Genomic DNA, 17,356 nt, shown 5'->3' with positions numbered 1-17,356 from the left:
GAAAAAAAATATTTCCTTTTGCACAGTATGCGAGTGTGATATTAATATTGCATATGGTGGAAGAAACAATTTAAGTAATCATGTGAAGTGCGGTAAACACGTAAGTTACGTTAAATTGAAGGAAAATAACAACAAAATAAACACCTTTTTTGCCAAGTCTGGAAACTTCTGTTTATTTCGTTTTGGTCGAACACAATGTGCCCTTAAGTGCGGCTGATCATGCTGGTACTTTATTTAAGAAGATGTTTCCCATATCAGAAGTTGCAAAGAAATACAGCTGTGGTCGCACAAAAACGACATGCTTAAAATGGCAAAAAATGCATCATCCGAAGTTGTTAAGGACAGACCATTTTCTTTGGCAATGGGTGGAAGGAGTGATATACGAATCCCAAGTTGTACCCTATTGTTATTACATTCTATGATATTCCACGGGAAAAAGTAGTGAACACTGTGCTATCCATACTAGTGTTAGATGCGGACTCAACAGGGAGAAACATAGGTAACCTGATGTTATCAAAGCTGAATTCTCATAACATGTCTGTCTGTTAAGTCATCAGTCCAGTGGCTGATTGGATCCTCAAATAGCACCACCAAAGGCTATGCAGTTATAGGGAAACAGAAAAAAACCAATGGCAGAGCCCAGATGAGCCATACTAGGCAAGATGAGGAGTGAGGTAGTTTGCCATTGCTTTCCTCACTGGGCCAGAATGTGCCACTGCAGCATGACTGACCCTATGAGCAACACCTTTCATAACACTCAGACACTATTTGTGCTCCGAATGTCATTATTCAGCACCACCTATACACCAGCAACTTGCATATCGTCACAGCCGTGGATGAGACTGGGACTTCGGTGGAAGCTACACTTTGCTCTGGCATATGCCAAGAGATAGATACAAAAGTACTGCATCCATCAAGAAATGGCAACATACCAATTGAAAACTGTGTGGCTTTCTGCTCCGACAATGCTCCTGTTATGATAGAACACAAAAATTGGGGTTTCAGCAGTTCTGAAGGAAGTTCAACCAGGTATTGCTGTCATAGGTTGCATTTGCCACCTGATTAATCTAGCAGCTGAAAAAGGTGCTGGAAGATTACCACTTAAAGTGGATGAGATCCTTGGTGATATATTTTATTTCTTAGAGAAGAGTGTCAAAGGAAAGAACGTCTTCAGAAATTTCAGAACTTGCACAATAAAGAGGCAAAGAAAATTCTGAAGCATGTATGTAATAATAATAATAATAATGTTATTTGCTTACGTCCCACTAACTACTTTTACGGTTTTCGGAGACGCCGAGGAGCTGGAATTTAGTCCCACAGGAGTCCTTTTACGTGCCAGTAAATCTACCGACACGAGGCTGACGTATTTGAGCACCTTCAAATACCACCGGACTGAGCCAGGATCGAACCTGCCAAGTTGGGGTCAGAAGGCCAGCGCCTCAATCGTCTGAGCCACTCAGCCCGGCGAAGCATCTATGTACTAGGTGGTTATCTTTAGGCAGATGTTTGGATAGACTACTGGACCAGTGGGATCTGCTTCTTCCTTTCTTCAAGGAGGAAGTAATATTATGTACCCAAAACATTTCCACAAGCTTGACATCTTTCAGAATACCTTAAGTTGAACAAAGTGGATCTAAAAAGTATCAGAAGAAGATAATTTTTTATTCTGCTACTACACATGCCCCTTAAAGAATAGCATATTCTTCCAAATGTGACAAACCCATCCTAAAAAGTAAGACTTCTGCTACAATACATGAGGAAAAAATGTTTATGTTCCTATCCTCAAACTTTAACGTGGCCCTTTAAACTTTCCTTCATGTGACTATTCCTGTATTTGACAAATTCATTGTTGCCCTTCAGACTTATTCCCCACAATTTCACTTTTTATTAAAACTTCTAATGGATTTGCTAAAGCAGTTGTTCACCAAGTTTGTTAAGCTCAAAATTGACAAAAGTTCCTCATTGCTTGAAGTTGAGTACAATTTGATTCAAAATCAAAGAAGTGATGAGTTAATTATTGGCAGTCAGACTTCAAACATAGTGAATGATCTCCTGGATACAGATAAATTTTTTTCTTTTCATCAGTGAGAAACTACTTTTGTGCTGCCTGTGACTACATCATCAACAAGTTTCCACTCAAGGATGACATGTTAAGGCATGCTCAAGTTGCTAGGTTAGACAAAATTGAAGAAGCACAGATTTCTTCCATTCGTTTCTTCTTGGAAAAGTTTCGTATCATGTTATGCAAGGAAAAGAATGAAACTACAGATGAGGTGCTCAATGATCTTCAGAGGCTGTTCACAGCTCTTCAAGTAGATGACACTTTGGCTGCAAATCAAGATGCTGTAAGTGATTCCAGTTGGGCACAAATATCAGGAATTCATGGAGCCGATGGACTTCTCAAGTATAACCAAATTTCTAGAGTAATGTTCTGTAATCTCACCATACCCCATAGCAATGCAGAATGTGAACGTGTTTTCAGGCTTGTGAAGAAAAATAGAACAGAGTTCAGATCATGAGTCTATTTCTATTTTGAAGACCAGGAGTTCTGATCCCTGTTATGACAAGACTTTTTTGCAGGAAGCTAAAAAGGCCACAACTGTGACTTTTAAGTCGAACTAGTGTGTGATTTGCAGTGTGTCTGTCTTACGTTAAATAAGTTTTATTGTGTAAAGCCTTTATCAGTTATCGCATATCTGCTTAATTTATAAGGGAAGTCCTGTTATGTATGCTCCAAACAAATATTCACCATGTCTGCTGCTGTTTAACATGGATTTCTTGATTGTCATGTTCATCTACAAATCATTGGCCTATGATGTAAGTAGATATGATTTCATTGAAGTATCCTTTTTAAAGCATGAATTATTATATTTTGTTGCCCTGAAGTATTATTATTTTTGTCAAGCTGGGGTATATTAAAATTTACAACTAATTTATTGAAAACCACCTGTTCAATAAATTAGTTGTAAATTTTAATATATTGAACTTCAATATGGTTTAATAATGAAATTAATTACATGCAAGCTGGGGTATGTTGAAAATCATTAAGATTTGTTTGTTGCGCATGAGTTTTACTGATAGCTCTTTTCAAAAGTTGGCAGGTATGTATACAAACAGCCTATTGCACACATTATATCTCTCCAGGTCATCTCACAACACGGGACCTACTTCATGGGCTTCACGCTGCCGACATCAAAGGTCGGAGATGATCTTAATAATATAACTTAGCTATGTAAAAGACACTATGGTAGGTTGTTAACGTTAAGTTAATTTGTTGTAGCTGTGAGAACCAAGTTGGCATCATAGTAAATGATAATGGTGTGATGTGCAATGCATCATGGTTGGCCAAAAGACATTGTGAACAGTTCACCAGCTGTACAGAATGCTTAGCAAAGTGGCCCAGCTATCTACAGGAGCAGGAGGTAAGTAATTCAACATTTCTATCCCTTTGAGTTACCATTCAATTTCTTAATACCTCCCCCAAGGGAATGCTTGAGATGAAATATGATGTATTGAAATGATAATCTGTTTTAGTATACATTGAAATTACAAACAATTTGTAAATAGGTTCTGAAGTTTTAAATACTGAATTTAGTGCATTAGTATTGTATGTCCAAACCTTGTCCCGTTTCTCTGGGGTCGGGTTTGAAGTTAGATGAATCTTCATAGCGAGTTTTTACGACTGGATGCCTTTCCTAACATCGACCTCATTAGAGGAGTTAATGGGTTGAAATGAATGACGTGATGTATAAAGTAGGAAGGGAGAAGGTGAAGCCCAGTGCCAGCACAGCCTACTCCTGTCGAATAGCACCAAAGGGTCTACTCAAGGCTTAATGTCCTAATCCGAAGGATGAATCACCATCACCTTCATATGCCCTCACTCCATATGAGCACTGTGGAGAGGTTTGGAAATGAATCCAGGCTTTTGGCAGACAATCTAGTGATTAGAAATTGTATACCACCACCTCTCCTACCCTGCCGGCCAACATTTTGATGGTGAAATTCTTTTTTTTTGATCAGCGGAACTCGAACCGGCTAACTATGGTGTCATATCGTTTTAGACTTGATGCTTGAATGATCATGGCCACCAGGCGGGCTTATTAGATCAGTATTTGAATTAACATTGATGGATATGCTTTTTTAAATGGCAGTCATTATTGTTATTAATTTATAACAGAAAAGTTGTAACTTTGACCATGGTTTTCTTTCTATAAAATATGTTACAATCTACCATTCCTTTCATTTTTGTTTGGATGCATCGCAGATACTTCGAAGTATCATTTACTACTTGCTGGAAAACCTGAACTGTAAAAGTTTCAAACAAATTTATTAAAAAACCACTATTCCAATACTTTACAATCTTTAAGTTTAAGATACAAATATTATGTATATGTTAAAATGGGACACGTTTCACTTAGGCTTTGTAAGCATTTTCAGCCATACTTAATCTAAAGCTAAGTCAGGGCCCTGAACTGGGTTCCTCATTAAAGTATAATACATGCTTTAATACAAGATAAAACAGTCATAAAAATGTAGTTTGTGCAGAAAGCGATGCTTAAATGCAGCTAAAATTCAATAATGAACTTGTCATAGTATTATATGTACACGGAATGAATACTAGTGTTTGTCCAAAAAAGTACAAATTGGTTATTTGTAGAACGAGACATAGTCATAATGCTGACATACATTTGGATTGTACAGATTATTTGATATTAATGAAGCGTGGATTAATTAAAATATCAAAAAAGAAATCTTCGAACATTGTTGATTGAGAATTAGGTACGTAGAATTACAGTAGAGTTGTTAACTCCAAGTGGTTGCGTGATAATGTCAAAAGGCACTTGAAGCATCAGTATAGAAGTGTTGTGTCTGCTTCTAGAATAATCTTTGTAATAGATTGTAGTCGTGAGCTGTTTAGCATAGATTCAATAAATATGGTGTTCAATAAAGCCTTAGATGTGGGAGAATTCGCAATGTAGTGCGTGTTGAAAACTGAAATGTGTAAGAAAATAAATGTAAGTTTTGAAACATAGAGAACATTTTATTAATGAGTGGAAGTTTAACAACGCTTACCCCTAGTGTTGACAAAGAGGTGACTAGCCTTGTTGGTGGTTTGAGACGATCTGGCAGTTGTTATTCTACTGCTACGTGTATTGTAGGGGTGTGTCTGTGAAGGCGGAGAATGAGTCAGGAGAGGGGAGGTAGGTGGAGCATTGAGCACATTAGGAGTAGGCGGAGGGGGTGTGGCGTGAATTGGTGACTTGGGAGTGGCTATTATTGCGTTAGGGAAATTGCTGACGTGTTTATAATGAAATATTTTCATGAAATTATTTGTATTTATGTTGAAGGCTGTGAGTAATTTAGGGATTTGTTCAATTAATGGGCTATTTGTATCAAGAACATCATTTAGATTACTATTAATGTTATATTGCTAGTCTAGAAAAATTTAAACATTTTCGAACTCGGTCATCAGTTTACTCTTGTGGACGTGTTTTCTAATATGAAGGTCTTGTTCAATCGTGGTAAAGTTATGGCCGGTATCCTTCATATGATTGCTCATAGCGGAATATTTTCTGTGTTTTGAAGCATTGTAATGTTCCAAATATCTAGTTTTGTAACTGCATCCGGTTTGTCCTATGTACGTAAAGTTACATTGGGCGAATTTGAGTCTATAAATTCCGGAATTTGAAAATTAATTGTGTATTGAATTTACGGTATTGGAGTTAAAAAATATATTATATTATATTATATTATATTATTATTATTTATTATTATATTATATTATATTATATTAGACAGACACTAGTATTCATTCCATGTACATATAATACTATGACTAGTTCATTATTGAATTTTAGTTGCATTTAAGCATCGCTTTCTCCACAGACTAGATTTTTATGACTGTTTTATCTTGTATTAAAGCATGTATTATACTTTAATGAGGAACCCAGTTCAGGGCCCTGACTTAGCTTTAGATTAAGTATGGCTGAAGATGCTTACAAAGCCTAAGCGAAACATGTCCCATTTTAACATATATGTAATATTTGTATCTTAAACTTAAAGATTGTAAAGTATTGGAATGGTGGTTTTTTTATAAATTTGTTTCAAACTTTTACATTCTATACTCCAATATGGCTATCATAATGAGACTCATAACATGTAAAACTGGTCGAAAGTATTAAAATCATGTCTGCTAAAAGTGTAAATTTGGTAGAGAGAGAGAGAGAGAGAGAGAGAGAGATCCTGCCAATTGGGTAACAAATAAAGAACATGATTCGCATAAGCTTGTACTGAGATTAAGTTATGCTGTTGTAAACCTTGTCCAAGATTCTGTGTGACCTTAGGGGAATAGTGATGACAAATAGTTGCTTCCTTAGGACTCAGTGAGAAAAGATACTGAAAAAGTATAATAATGTTGGAATTAATTTTCAACTGTTGGTACCAGCTCAGATTTTTTAGAGATTTATAAACAGAGAAGCTAGTGACCTAGAAGTCTGTTTCATCTAAGTGATATTTTTATTGATTAACTTACATAAGACTCATTTTTGTTGCACCTATACCTGTGTTAATGAATTTTTAGCATTACTTGCTGGTGAAGTAAAATATGTCCTAGAACAAGAGAAGTATGTCAGGTCAGTTCTCCTTATAGATTGTTACTATTCTTGTAGATTTGTATATATTAATATATTACTGTATTCTTTCACCTTTGAATTCTCCTTGCCTGAAATATTTATAGTATTTTATAAGCCCCTGTTTAATACAGGTTTGCAAGTGGTGTGCCAACTGTCCTAAGGGCCATTGCATCAGTGCTGATGCAGATTGTGATAAAGATAATAAATGTGGCACCAAGCAGAAAGGATTGTCAAATGTTAGTGAATGTGCTGAGAGTCAGTGCTCGTCGTCAGACTGTGAGAAGTGCATGGAGATTGGCTCATGTGTTTGGACCAGACAGGTGTTGCGCTTACGTAAGTAGAGTTTTATTGATATATTTTATACATTCTTTTATACATCGAAAATATGCCTTTAAAATTAATATTTGCCTGTAATAGTACTTCTATTAGAAAATAATCAAGGCCAGAATTTAATGCAAGAGAGCTTTGCATATCATTGATCATTATATCCCCTCCTGACTTTCATTTCATTTTATGGTTTCAGAGCTCTTTTTACTCTCTCTGTGATATTTCTCCAAGTATTCCTCATAGATTTTATTGTTTAGCATTTTCTGTCATTCTTGTGCTAGGCTTGCTTTTAGAGATTTTATTTTTAATCTTGTGACAAAATCTTTCTGATGACTTTGAATCTGTAAGTATGAAACTGGAAAGGGAATGTTCATGTTAGTGATGTGTAACAGCAACAGTAGTTACCATGTGGTAAACCCTAATTACCTAAGCCAGGCATACAGGATTGTGCATGGTGTGTGATTTTATTTTTGTTTGTGATACATTACTGTTTTCAGGCTGAATATTATATTCTTATTCTCAAAAATAGATAATATTATGAACATGACTCAAGATTTTACTTATATTCCAGCGGACCTTGGTGTAAAGGTTACCGCTGAACCAATCTTTGACTGGAACTGTGTGATGGATGACGTTGCTGACCGATCTGCCATAAAGAAAAGGTCCATGCCTCTGCCTGTGTGTCCACCACGTTGTAGTGAATACAATGACTGTAAGAGCTGTCTTGAAGCTCCAGGAGCTGAAGGAGGTTGGCATGAGTGTCGCTGGTCTGTCAAGCTCAATGAGGTACTGCTCTGATATTGAATACATTAACATTCTTCTAGTTTCCTTTTTCACTTCTTCGTGTTTCTGTCTACTTCTGACACTTCTTTGAGATCTGTGCCACAACATTACCTAAAAATTCTTTCCTTTTACCATTTCTTTTCTAAAAACTGATAGCCCATGAAACCAGAAATGAGGAAATAGATATTTACATTTCAAGGGCCAAAAATGAGGTTTTACGTAATAGTTGAGGAATGTTAGGCTAGAATTTTGAAACAAGTACTTCACTTTCAGATGAACACATTATGATGCTCAATTCAGGGCCCAGCATTCAAACAGACGACTCGCTCACGTGACACACTGTAGCTATCTGGTATCTAAGTAACTCTTTTATATGCATTGAAAAAGGTTTCTGGTGGTGTGTCTGTATGTTGGTAGAAGTTGAGTAGCAGAAGTAAGTAACTGCAGTATCGTACACTTTCCCTTTTACAGTGGATTCTCAGTTTTGGAGGGACCACGGAAAAAAACGTACAACATGGGAAAACAGAATAGAGAATGAATGGAGACCATCAACAGTTTGGCTAAATGTCACAAAAAAGAAATATATATAATTATAATGTTACAAACGCTTTTAAACCAAACCAAACTACACCCCCAATGGGCCTTCGCCTACCAAGCAACCGCTGTTCAGCCCGGAGACCTGCAGATTACAAGGTGACATATGGTCAGTGTGACGAATCCTCTCGGCCGTAATTCTTGCCTTTGATCGGGGTCCCCATCTCACCATTAGATAGCTCCTCGATTAAAGGTAATCATGTAGACTGAGTGGACCTGGAACCAGGTAAAAATGCATGACAAGGCCGGGAATCGAATGCGGGCCCTCCGGGTGAGAGGCAGGCAAGTTAGACCGCGGGGCTGGCTTCAAACCTTAATTATCGGTACACGAGTTAAAAATCTCTATACTTTACATTCAGTTTTACCGGGGAAACATCAGTTTGCCGTGAAAACTTCCTTCAGTTTAGCAACTTTGATCAGCCAAACTCTTCGAAAATTCTAATTACTCCAAGTGAAACAACAATCAACCACAAGTAGTTTTTAATTATCTAATCTAATAAAACAAAGCACATTGGATACAAAAGTGCCCAACATGATGACAAAATACCTTCTTTTTTAATCTTCCATTGTGATTTGGTCACCGGTATACTGTTCGTAGTCAGTTTCGGGAAATCTTGTATCCCGTAAATTAGGCCTACATCGACTTTCAAAAGTTATGTTGAACTCGAGAATATGGTAAGGATCAATTCTAAAAAGTTCTTGAATGAATTATATTTCATTCTGCCAGTCATGAATCATAATCAAATTGGAAAGAGAAAAAAATCTCATCAAAACTTCAGAAATTATGGTTACTCGTGACCTTGAACTCAGCTGGAAAGCGTGCTCGGTGCACAAGTCAGTACTGGTGAAAAAAGATACAAACTTTTTTAATGTAACGTTGCGCAAATAAAACGACTGCCGTTCTTTTGACATGTTAACACAAAAACATTAAATTCCCAGACTTATATTAGGACCAAAACAGAAGGGGAAGTCCGGGCAAAGTGAATAAACTAATTTTATATCAATTTATTTCTGTTATCACGAACGACAATGACGTGAATTTTACTGTAATTGTTCCTTGTTATCTTTCCATTTATTTGATATTAAAACAGAATCAATTATTTAGCTATTCATGGTTAAAATTTGGTATAAAGTAATTCTAGCAAATTATTCACTTTGCCCACATAGCCGGGCAAAGTGAATACTCACATGTGGGCAAAGTGGATAACGAAATACATTGTTTAAAAGTGGGAACGTTATTACTAAGAAAAGATATATTTGATATTTCCATACAAATGGAATTCAGAAATTTCTTTTCAATAGTTTTTATAGCGTTCACGGTTTACTTGTAATAGCTAATTTCAAAAAAAAAGAGAGAGCAAATAAGCTCACATTCAGTACACTTAAAACTAATAATTCTTAGTCCATTCCTTCAAGTGAAATCTAAACATTATATCACAATTTCCATATTGAACAGAGTAATTGCTGTTATATTGTTTCTGTTTATATTTTCCCATAGAATACTGTAGAATCGATCAACTTGAGGACGATTAAACCTGTGAATCCTTGCAAATGATGTTGGTTCTGGTATCCCCAATACAATTTCGGGATGTTAACTTTGAAATCCCTTCAGCCAGTAAACTCCAGCCTCTTGAAGGACAAGGGATTTTATTTCTATTGGCAAAATCATATGCCAATTTCATAAATTCCCATCTTCTAAGTCCATATAAAAGACTGTCCATTTCTCTCAAATAGTCAACCAGTTCAAGTTCTTGTCGCTCACTGAAAACTATTCTAAATTTGCCTAACTGCTTCTTGCTAGAGCCGGATTTGTAGTGCCGGCACAGCATAGAAAAAGGCAGACCGAATTTTGTAGCAATGGAGTTAATAGGATTTGTCCTACATTCCTCCAGAGCTTTCTTCATCGTTCCTTCGGACCAGCTGCCCTGATCACTGGTTCGTCTGCAATTGTAAACCATCTGCAAAAAAATTACAATATCCAGATTTTTATTGATACACTTGATATGTTAATTTTTTCATGTTATGTAGTAATTGTTAAAATTAATCTGCTTTGAACAGGTTACAATACTACTGGACCTACCAGTTTACACTGGTCTGCGCGGTAAAATAAATAAATAAATAAATAAATAAATAAATAAATAAATAAATAAATCAAGATAAACTATTATTCACTCCAAAGTAATTATGGAAAAAGTATTCAATATTAACCTGCCCGGGCAAAGTGAATAAATGTCCGCTTTGCCCTATCCACTTTGCTCAGCTGTGCTCCATTAAGGAAATCGTGACTGAACGCTTAAATATAATGCAGCAAAAAGTAAGCAAAGTGTGTTCATAGGTGGTTGGGAAGAACACTAAAATACAATGTGATCACTTTTTAAAATAGTTATAAATATCTATGAATAACAGCGTGTTTCTTACCTTGATAAAATTTTAAGAAATATTGCAAAAATCTTCTAACACTTCCAGTCTCACTTTCTTTACCACTGCAGTCTTTGTACCACTGATTCTTATGTCTCCAGCAGATTGCAGAACTTCCTGCAGAAGCAACTCAGCGACACCTAGTGTAATTTTCCGTAAATTTTACTTATTCGCTTTGCCCAGGCTCTTCGCTTTGCCCAGTCTTCCCCTAATAGGCAATCCCAAGACCTCCCGTCCCTTTATGTATGGAAGGTGCAACATCTGTTCTTGTCTCGATAACATAATCTTATACGATGGTATTAAAATACTAATTTGTGTTAAGAAGGTGCATTTTTGATTCTGCCTGAAAGCCCAGTGACTATACATTGCCTTAAGGGAATTGCCTCAAACCTCTTCGGCGATACGATCGAAAAAATAAAAATAATAAACATCTAACCATGGACCTAATGTAGAAGTTTTACGAGCATGAACATTTGACAAAACTCGTTCCTTCTTCAAGTAGAGCTGTCGAATGCGTTTTGTCTCCTTCCAGTTGTTGTGGCCACTCTCTACTTTCTTAGGATTCTATGAATACCACCCGAATGCGATGCTAAGATAGTCCCTTATGCAAGTTCATCGCCGATTCAGTACAGTACTTGCTCTAATTTTTGGAATGACGTGGCGTTAACGCCAAAATCCATAGATAGGCCGTCCCATCCTTTCATGAAATACAGTTTCTTGGAAAATGCTTTATCAAGGATTTAGCGTTGATGGGACTGAAATTTCTGGACGGTTGGTATGGGAAATAGTTTCTTCGAGGAACGGATAATGCAGGATGATTTTACAACGTGATTTAATTAGGATGCTCGCAGCACCACGTAATCTGAAAGAATCATCATCATCATCAGTGACCTACTCCAGTCGCCCGGGTGTGTTTAACAAGCCTCCTCATCCTAGGCTTGTATTATAGTTGAAAGCAAGTACAAATTTACTCCTCTGCTGACCTGCTAAGCATAACGCATCTGAGGATTTTCTTTTGGGGTTTACTCCCGTAGCCTTTGAAGATCCCTCTTCTCCACAAGGCAGTGGTTTCCTCTTATAATTTTCCTCAGAGAGGATGGGTTGCCTCATCCACCATCTTCGCCATTCCGAAGGTCTCCTTCTCTGCCTAAGATGCTATTAAGATCTTCACCCGTAACCCTGGCATGGGTTCCATGTTATACCCCGTGAGACTGGGTCCCTGCCTGAACTTAGCTCTCCTTCACACCAGCCTACTGATGAGGAGGATACCCACCCCCACCGCAACGTGGATGCGCCAGACAAGAATTACTCAAGTGAAGGATAGGTTAGGTGACCCTATCTCCCTTGAGCCGGGTTAATGGTTGTGTATGATGCCACAACCAATAGCAATCTGAAAGAATAATCTGGGAAAACATAGTTTCTGGGAACGGATAATCGAGGTTCCACTGTATTTTGAAGAACAGAACATTTGAAATTCGACAGTGTGGATAAAATATATTTCTGAAAAAGCAAAATGTTTATGCAGTCTAGGAAGTGATTGTGAAAATTTTGGATATTAATAAATATTGGACACATTCACCAAGATCATTCTAAATTATTGCAATTCATTGACATTCAGTGAGGAGAAAAACAATTTGTAATAATTATGATGTAGCTGTCTCAACAACATTAAGAATATTGGACAGTTTAGAACATAGTAAAATAATCACACAAAAAAGAGGGCTCTGTTTATGTCTCTGGTATGTAGATGACACTTCTATAATGATAGACAAACAACACAGCAATAGTGATAAAATTCTTGACTTTCTAAATAATCTAGATCACGACATAAAATTACCTAAAGAAGATCCAAATAATGACTCTATATCAATTTTCTAGATATTAACACACGCATCAATAATAAGTTAGAGATTCAAATATACAGAGAACCAACCTAAATAATTAAAAGTAACTCTCTACATCCAAATTCCCATAACATACCCGGAAACTTTCCAATTTTTTAACTCATCTTCTGGTTTTCCGATTTATTTTTATTTCTTCCTATTTTTGACCAATATAACCTCCAGTATGGTCAGTACTCTTCCCCTAGGACGAATTCTTATGTGCTTGTGTAATTTACACAACCTCATTTTTAAGCATATTTACCGGTATTTGATGCTTTATTTGGTGGGCGGATCATCCGTCGTCTTAGTGTATCGTATTTCCCGCTCACTACAGCAGCATGTGTGTTGTTTAGGTGGGAATTCAGGACAGTAATCGTCCTACGAGTCAGAGAAGGTCATGCGTACTAGTGACCGCTAGGGACTCTGTTGATCGGGACGAAAGAGTGAGTTTGTTATTGTGTGGTTCGCGCGCTAGTTTCTGTGCGTAGTTTCATTGGAGTTTTAGACCACGTGTTTTTTCTTGCGGTTCTGTGCTTTTCCCCCTGTCGAAGTCATATGTTAATAATCTACGAGACATATTGATCTGTTTTGTATGTGGTAGTTTCGCGTATTTCAGTGCTTTTGTGTTGATCAGAGTTCATAATTTTAATGACTCAATGTATTTCAGAGAATTGTGTCGGTGACAGTTTGTGGTATTTTCTCTTCACATGATAACTACAAAACATAACAAACATTATCTCCAAGTGTTCAGGGATACCTATAGAACTGAATTTCCGTTCATTTTACAGTCTAATAAAGGAAACTATTATGCATTTTGTTCTGTGTGTCGGTGTGATATTAATATCTCGCATGGAGGGAAAACAGATATTGTAGCTCACAGTGTCACACAGAAACACAAAGATAGTGCTAGCTGTCTCGAGAGGAACAAAAAATTAAGTAATTTTTTTTGTACGTGGGAAGGAAGATGATCCAGTCACTCAAGCAGAATGTTTGTTCACGGCGTTCATTGTCGAATATAACCGTGCATTGTCTTGTTCTGATCGTGCAGGGCCATTGTTCAGGAAGATGTTCCCAGATTCAGACATTGCGAAGAAATATGCGTGTGCTAGAACAAAAACATTGCCATAATTAATGAAATGGCCCGTGATGCAGATAGTAAGGTGATTCAAACTTTAAAGACTGAACCTTTTGCGATTTCAACTGATAGTAGCAATGGTAAAGATAGTGAGCTCTATCCTATCGTCGTCTCGTTTTTCAACAAAGAATTGAAAATGAAAATCGTTTGCTATCCATGGAAAATTTGGAAGGCAATTCTACTGGTATTAATATTGCTAATTTGCTCCTGGATGTTCTGAAAAGATATGACGTTCCGATGGCAAACTGTATAGCTTTTAGCTCAGATAATGTTCCTGTTATGATGGGAAGAAAAAACGGTGTTGCTGCTAAACTAAGAGAGCAGTGCGAAAAAATTATTATTATGGGATGCCCATGTCATTTGATTAATTTGGCTGCCATGAAGAGTGCAGACTCCCTTCCTGTCAAAATTGATGAGATGCTAATTGATATTTATTATTATTTAGACAAAAGCTCGAAGAGAAAAGATCATCTCAAAATGTATCAAGCTTTGTACCAAACTGATGTTAGAAAAATATTAAAGCATGTGTGTACGCGCTGGTTATCTTTGGGGAAATGTTTGGAAAGATTGATTTCAGAGTGGGAGCCACTTCACAGTTTTTTTAAGGATGAGGTAAAGCAGTCCAATGGCACAGACACATCTCTGAAGTATTTCCAAATTCCCAAGCTAAAGGCACATGAAGATACAGAAATGGAACGTGGTCCTTCTGTCAGTAGAGTACAAGACCAAGCTTCTGTTATTTCTGGAGAAAGGAAGGCGGAGAGTAGTTCGTCTCCATCTGTGAAGAAAATAAAGGAGTCTAGTTGCACTGTCAGTATTTCACGAGAGGAGAGACTATTTCTTTTTCTGTCTTCAAACTTTAATAAAGCATTTTACTCATTTCTGGCATTTATCATCCCTACATTTGAGAAAACTAATGAAGTTCTTCAGTCGCAAGCACCTCACATTCATGTCATAAGGTCAATGCTGACGGATATGTTGAAGGACATTCTGTGTAGGTTTGTTAAGCCAGTGGTTATAAAAAAATATCCTACAGTTTTAGAAGTAGTCTATCACACGAGATAGAATCAGAAAGCTGATGATGATTTAGTAATAGGCTGTTCAACATCTCTTCTTGTAGAAAATCTAGCACATGAGAAGAAAAACTTTTATTTGCGTGCCACGAACTATTTTATTGCAGTTTGTGATTTTATTATTCATAAATTTAATTTGAATAGTGATGTTTTTGTTAATGCTCAAGTAGCTCAGATAAATTCTTTGCAGACTTCTTCCTTCAATGCCAAAAAGTATTTTGTTTCAAAGTTTCCTGTTATATTGCCAGTGAAAGATGGTGAAGATGACCAAGAAGCAATGGATGCATTACAGTGCCAGTTTTGTGCTCTCCAAGTGGAGGATTTACCATGTCTGTTGTGCAAGAAGAAAGAGTAGATTGTTCTTGGTCTGCAATAGGGGATATACGCGGTGCAGATGGGTGTTTCAAATATGATATAATCGCAAAAGTAATGCTCTCAATATTGACAATTCCACACAGCAATGCCGAGTGTCAAAGATTGTTCAGGACACAAGTCCGATCATTTATGAATGACGAAAATCTCAGTAAACTATTGGTGGTCAAATCAAGTCTAAGTGGAAAGTGTTATGAGCAGCAGTATGACAGTGCATTGTTGAACAGGGCAAAGTTAGCTGCCAGTTCAATGCTAAACAAGTAAACACAGCAGTCTCTATCACCTACATGTGTATATTCTTCACCATTTGGTAAGTTGTAGTCAGTTCTTGACTTATCTGTCTAAATGTTACTATTCGTATGTATGTGTCATAAATGAGAATGATTATTAGGTACGTTTCTTGCAATCGTTTTTGTTTTCTTAGTTTAAGATTTTAAATGTAATGGTTAATTCGCATTGTAACTGTAGATATGTATGCCTTTTATCTTGTCCTCTTTTTACTGAGACCGTGGCGCAATACACTTGATGAAATCCAAGAATTAAAAAATCTTCGTATTTTTGATTTATAAAAGTTGGCAGGTATGCCATAAACAGGCGGCCTTTTACAGCCTAGTATACAACAACCTGAAAAAAGAACTTAATTATATAAAAGATCTAGTCAAATTCAATAGTTACAAAATACAACCTTTGACAATAAAATTTGGTGAATGAAGTCAGAACAGTCGATCCAGCAACACTGGTGACACGCAACGCTACACCTGCGTAGCAGCAGGTTTTGACCACCTGCTTCCAATGTTGTTCAGTTGAGCATCGTGTGTGTGCCATGTAAGACCTGTTTGACACAGTACATGTTTAGTGCGTTGGTTCTGAACTGCGAACAAAAACATGAACGACCAAAAGGTCAATGTACAGTTTTGTTTTAAGCTTGACAAGACACCAAAAGAAACGCATGCGATGCTGGTACGTGTTTATGAAGATCAAGCACTGTCCTTGAAGTGTGTGTATGAGTGGTTCACCCGTTTTCGAGGAGGCCGGGAAAGTGTTTCTGACAACTCCTGTAACGGCAGATCGGCGACCACCATCAGTGATTAAAACATTGAGAAGTTGAGGACATTAATCCTGAACGATCGGCGATTAGCTGTGCGCATGATAGCAGATGAACTGCAGATTAACCGTGAATCTGTGCGACAAATCGTTACCCAGAAGTTAGGGAAAAGGGAAACGTGTTCTCGTCTTGTGCCACATCACTTGACTGACGGTCAGAAGCAGGTACGTTTAGAGGCTTCACAGGATTTGTTGAAATGGCATATGCCATACCAAATTTCTTGAACTGTATCGTCACTGAGGATGAAACCTGCTGTCTCAGGTATGACCCTGAAATGAAACAGCAAAGCATGGAATGGCGTTCTCCGGCATCCCCTCGTCAGGAAAAGGTCAGAGCCTATTCCCACGACTCAAATTCGCTTTGAAAGGAAAGAGATTTAATGATATTCCTGACATCCAACAAAACATGACGAGGATTTTGAACACCATCCCAAAGGAAGCCTTCTTGCAGAGTTTCCAGGACATATATCGCCGATCGCAGCAGTGCATAGTTAATGGAGGGGACTATTTAAGGACAGTAAGGTCACTGTTGTGCATTGTTCATCTATGTTGATAGTACAGGACTATTCACCGAGCTTTATTGTCACAGGTTGTAGATATGATTAACAGAGTTATCAATGAATTTAAAATTAAATTGTCGACAAATCTCATCCCAAATAAACCTAACTAGTCTAAATTTGCCACCTTTACATACACTAATCCGGCTATTTACCAAGTCTCAAACCCCTAAAAAAACAAGACATCAAAATCACCTGTAAGACTCAAAATACTAATCAAAACATATTTTTTAACCATAACACCTTAACCCAACTAACAACCGTTGTTCAGGATCTAGAATATATAGACTTACTTGTTCACAATGTCATTTTTCATTTATTGGACAAACAGGACGCAGCTTTCATAACAGATATTTGGAACATTTCAATGCATTAAAGCACAATAAATTCTCCCCAATGAGTTCCCATATGAAGGAAACTGGACATCATTTTACAACAATAGAGTAAGATTTAGAAATCATCAGAAAAGTAGGTAAAG

General features: G+C 37.1%; 1 protein-coding gene across 1 annotated transcript in view; it reads left to right on the top strand.

Annotated features, from left to right (window-relative positions):
* Window positions 1-17,356, top strand: part of Megf8 (multiple EGF like domains 8) — a 461,373-nt gene that overhangs the window by 326,484 nt on the left and 117,533 nt on the right. Inside the window, exons 29-31 of the mRNA XM_067145403.2 lie at window positions 3,281-3,422; window positions 6,764-6,965; window positions 7,531-7,745. Coding sequence (XP_067001504.2) covers window positions 3,281-3,422; window positions 6,764-6,965; window positions 7,531-7,745 — 559 coding nt within the window. The remainder of the gene's footprint in view (window positions 1-3,280; window positions 3,423-6,763; window positions 6,966-7,530; window positions 7,746-17,356) is intronic.

Source organism: Anabrus simplex, chromosome 4 (genome assembly GCF_040414725.1).
Source record: "Anabrus simplex isolate iqAnaSimp1 chromosome 4, ASM4041472v1, whole genome shotgun sequence".
NCBI classification, from domain to species: Eukaryota; Metazoa; Arthropoda; class Insecta; order Orthoptera; family Tettigoniidae; genus Anabrus; species Anabrus simplex.
Note: the sequence above shows the minus strand (reverse complement) of the source record. Positions and strands in the feature narration are given on the sequence as shown.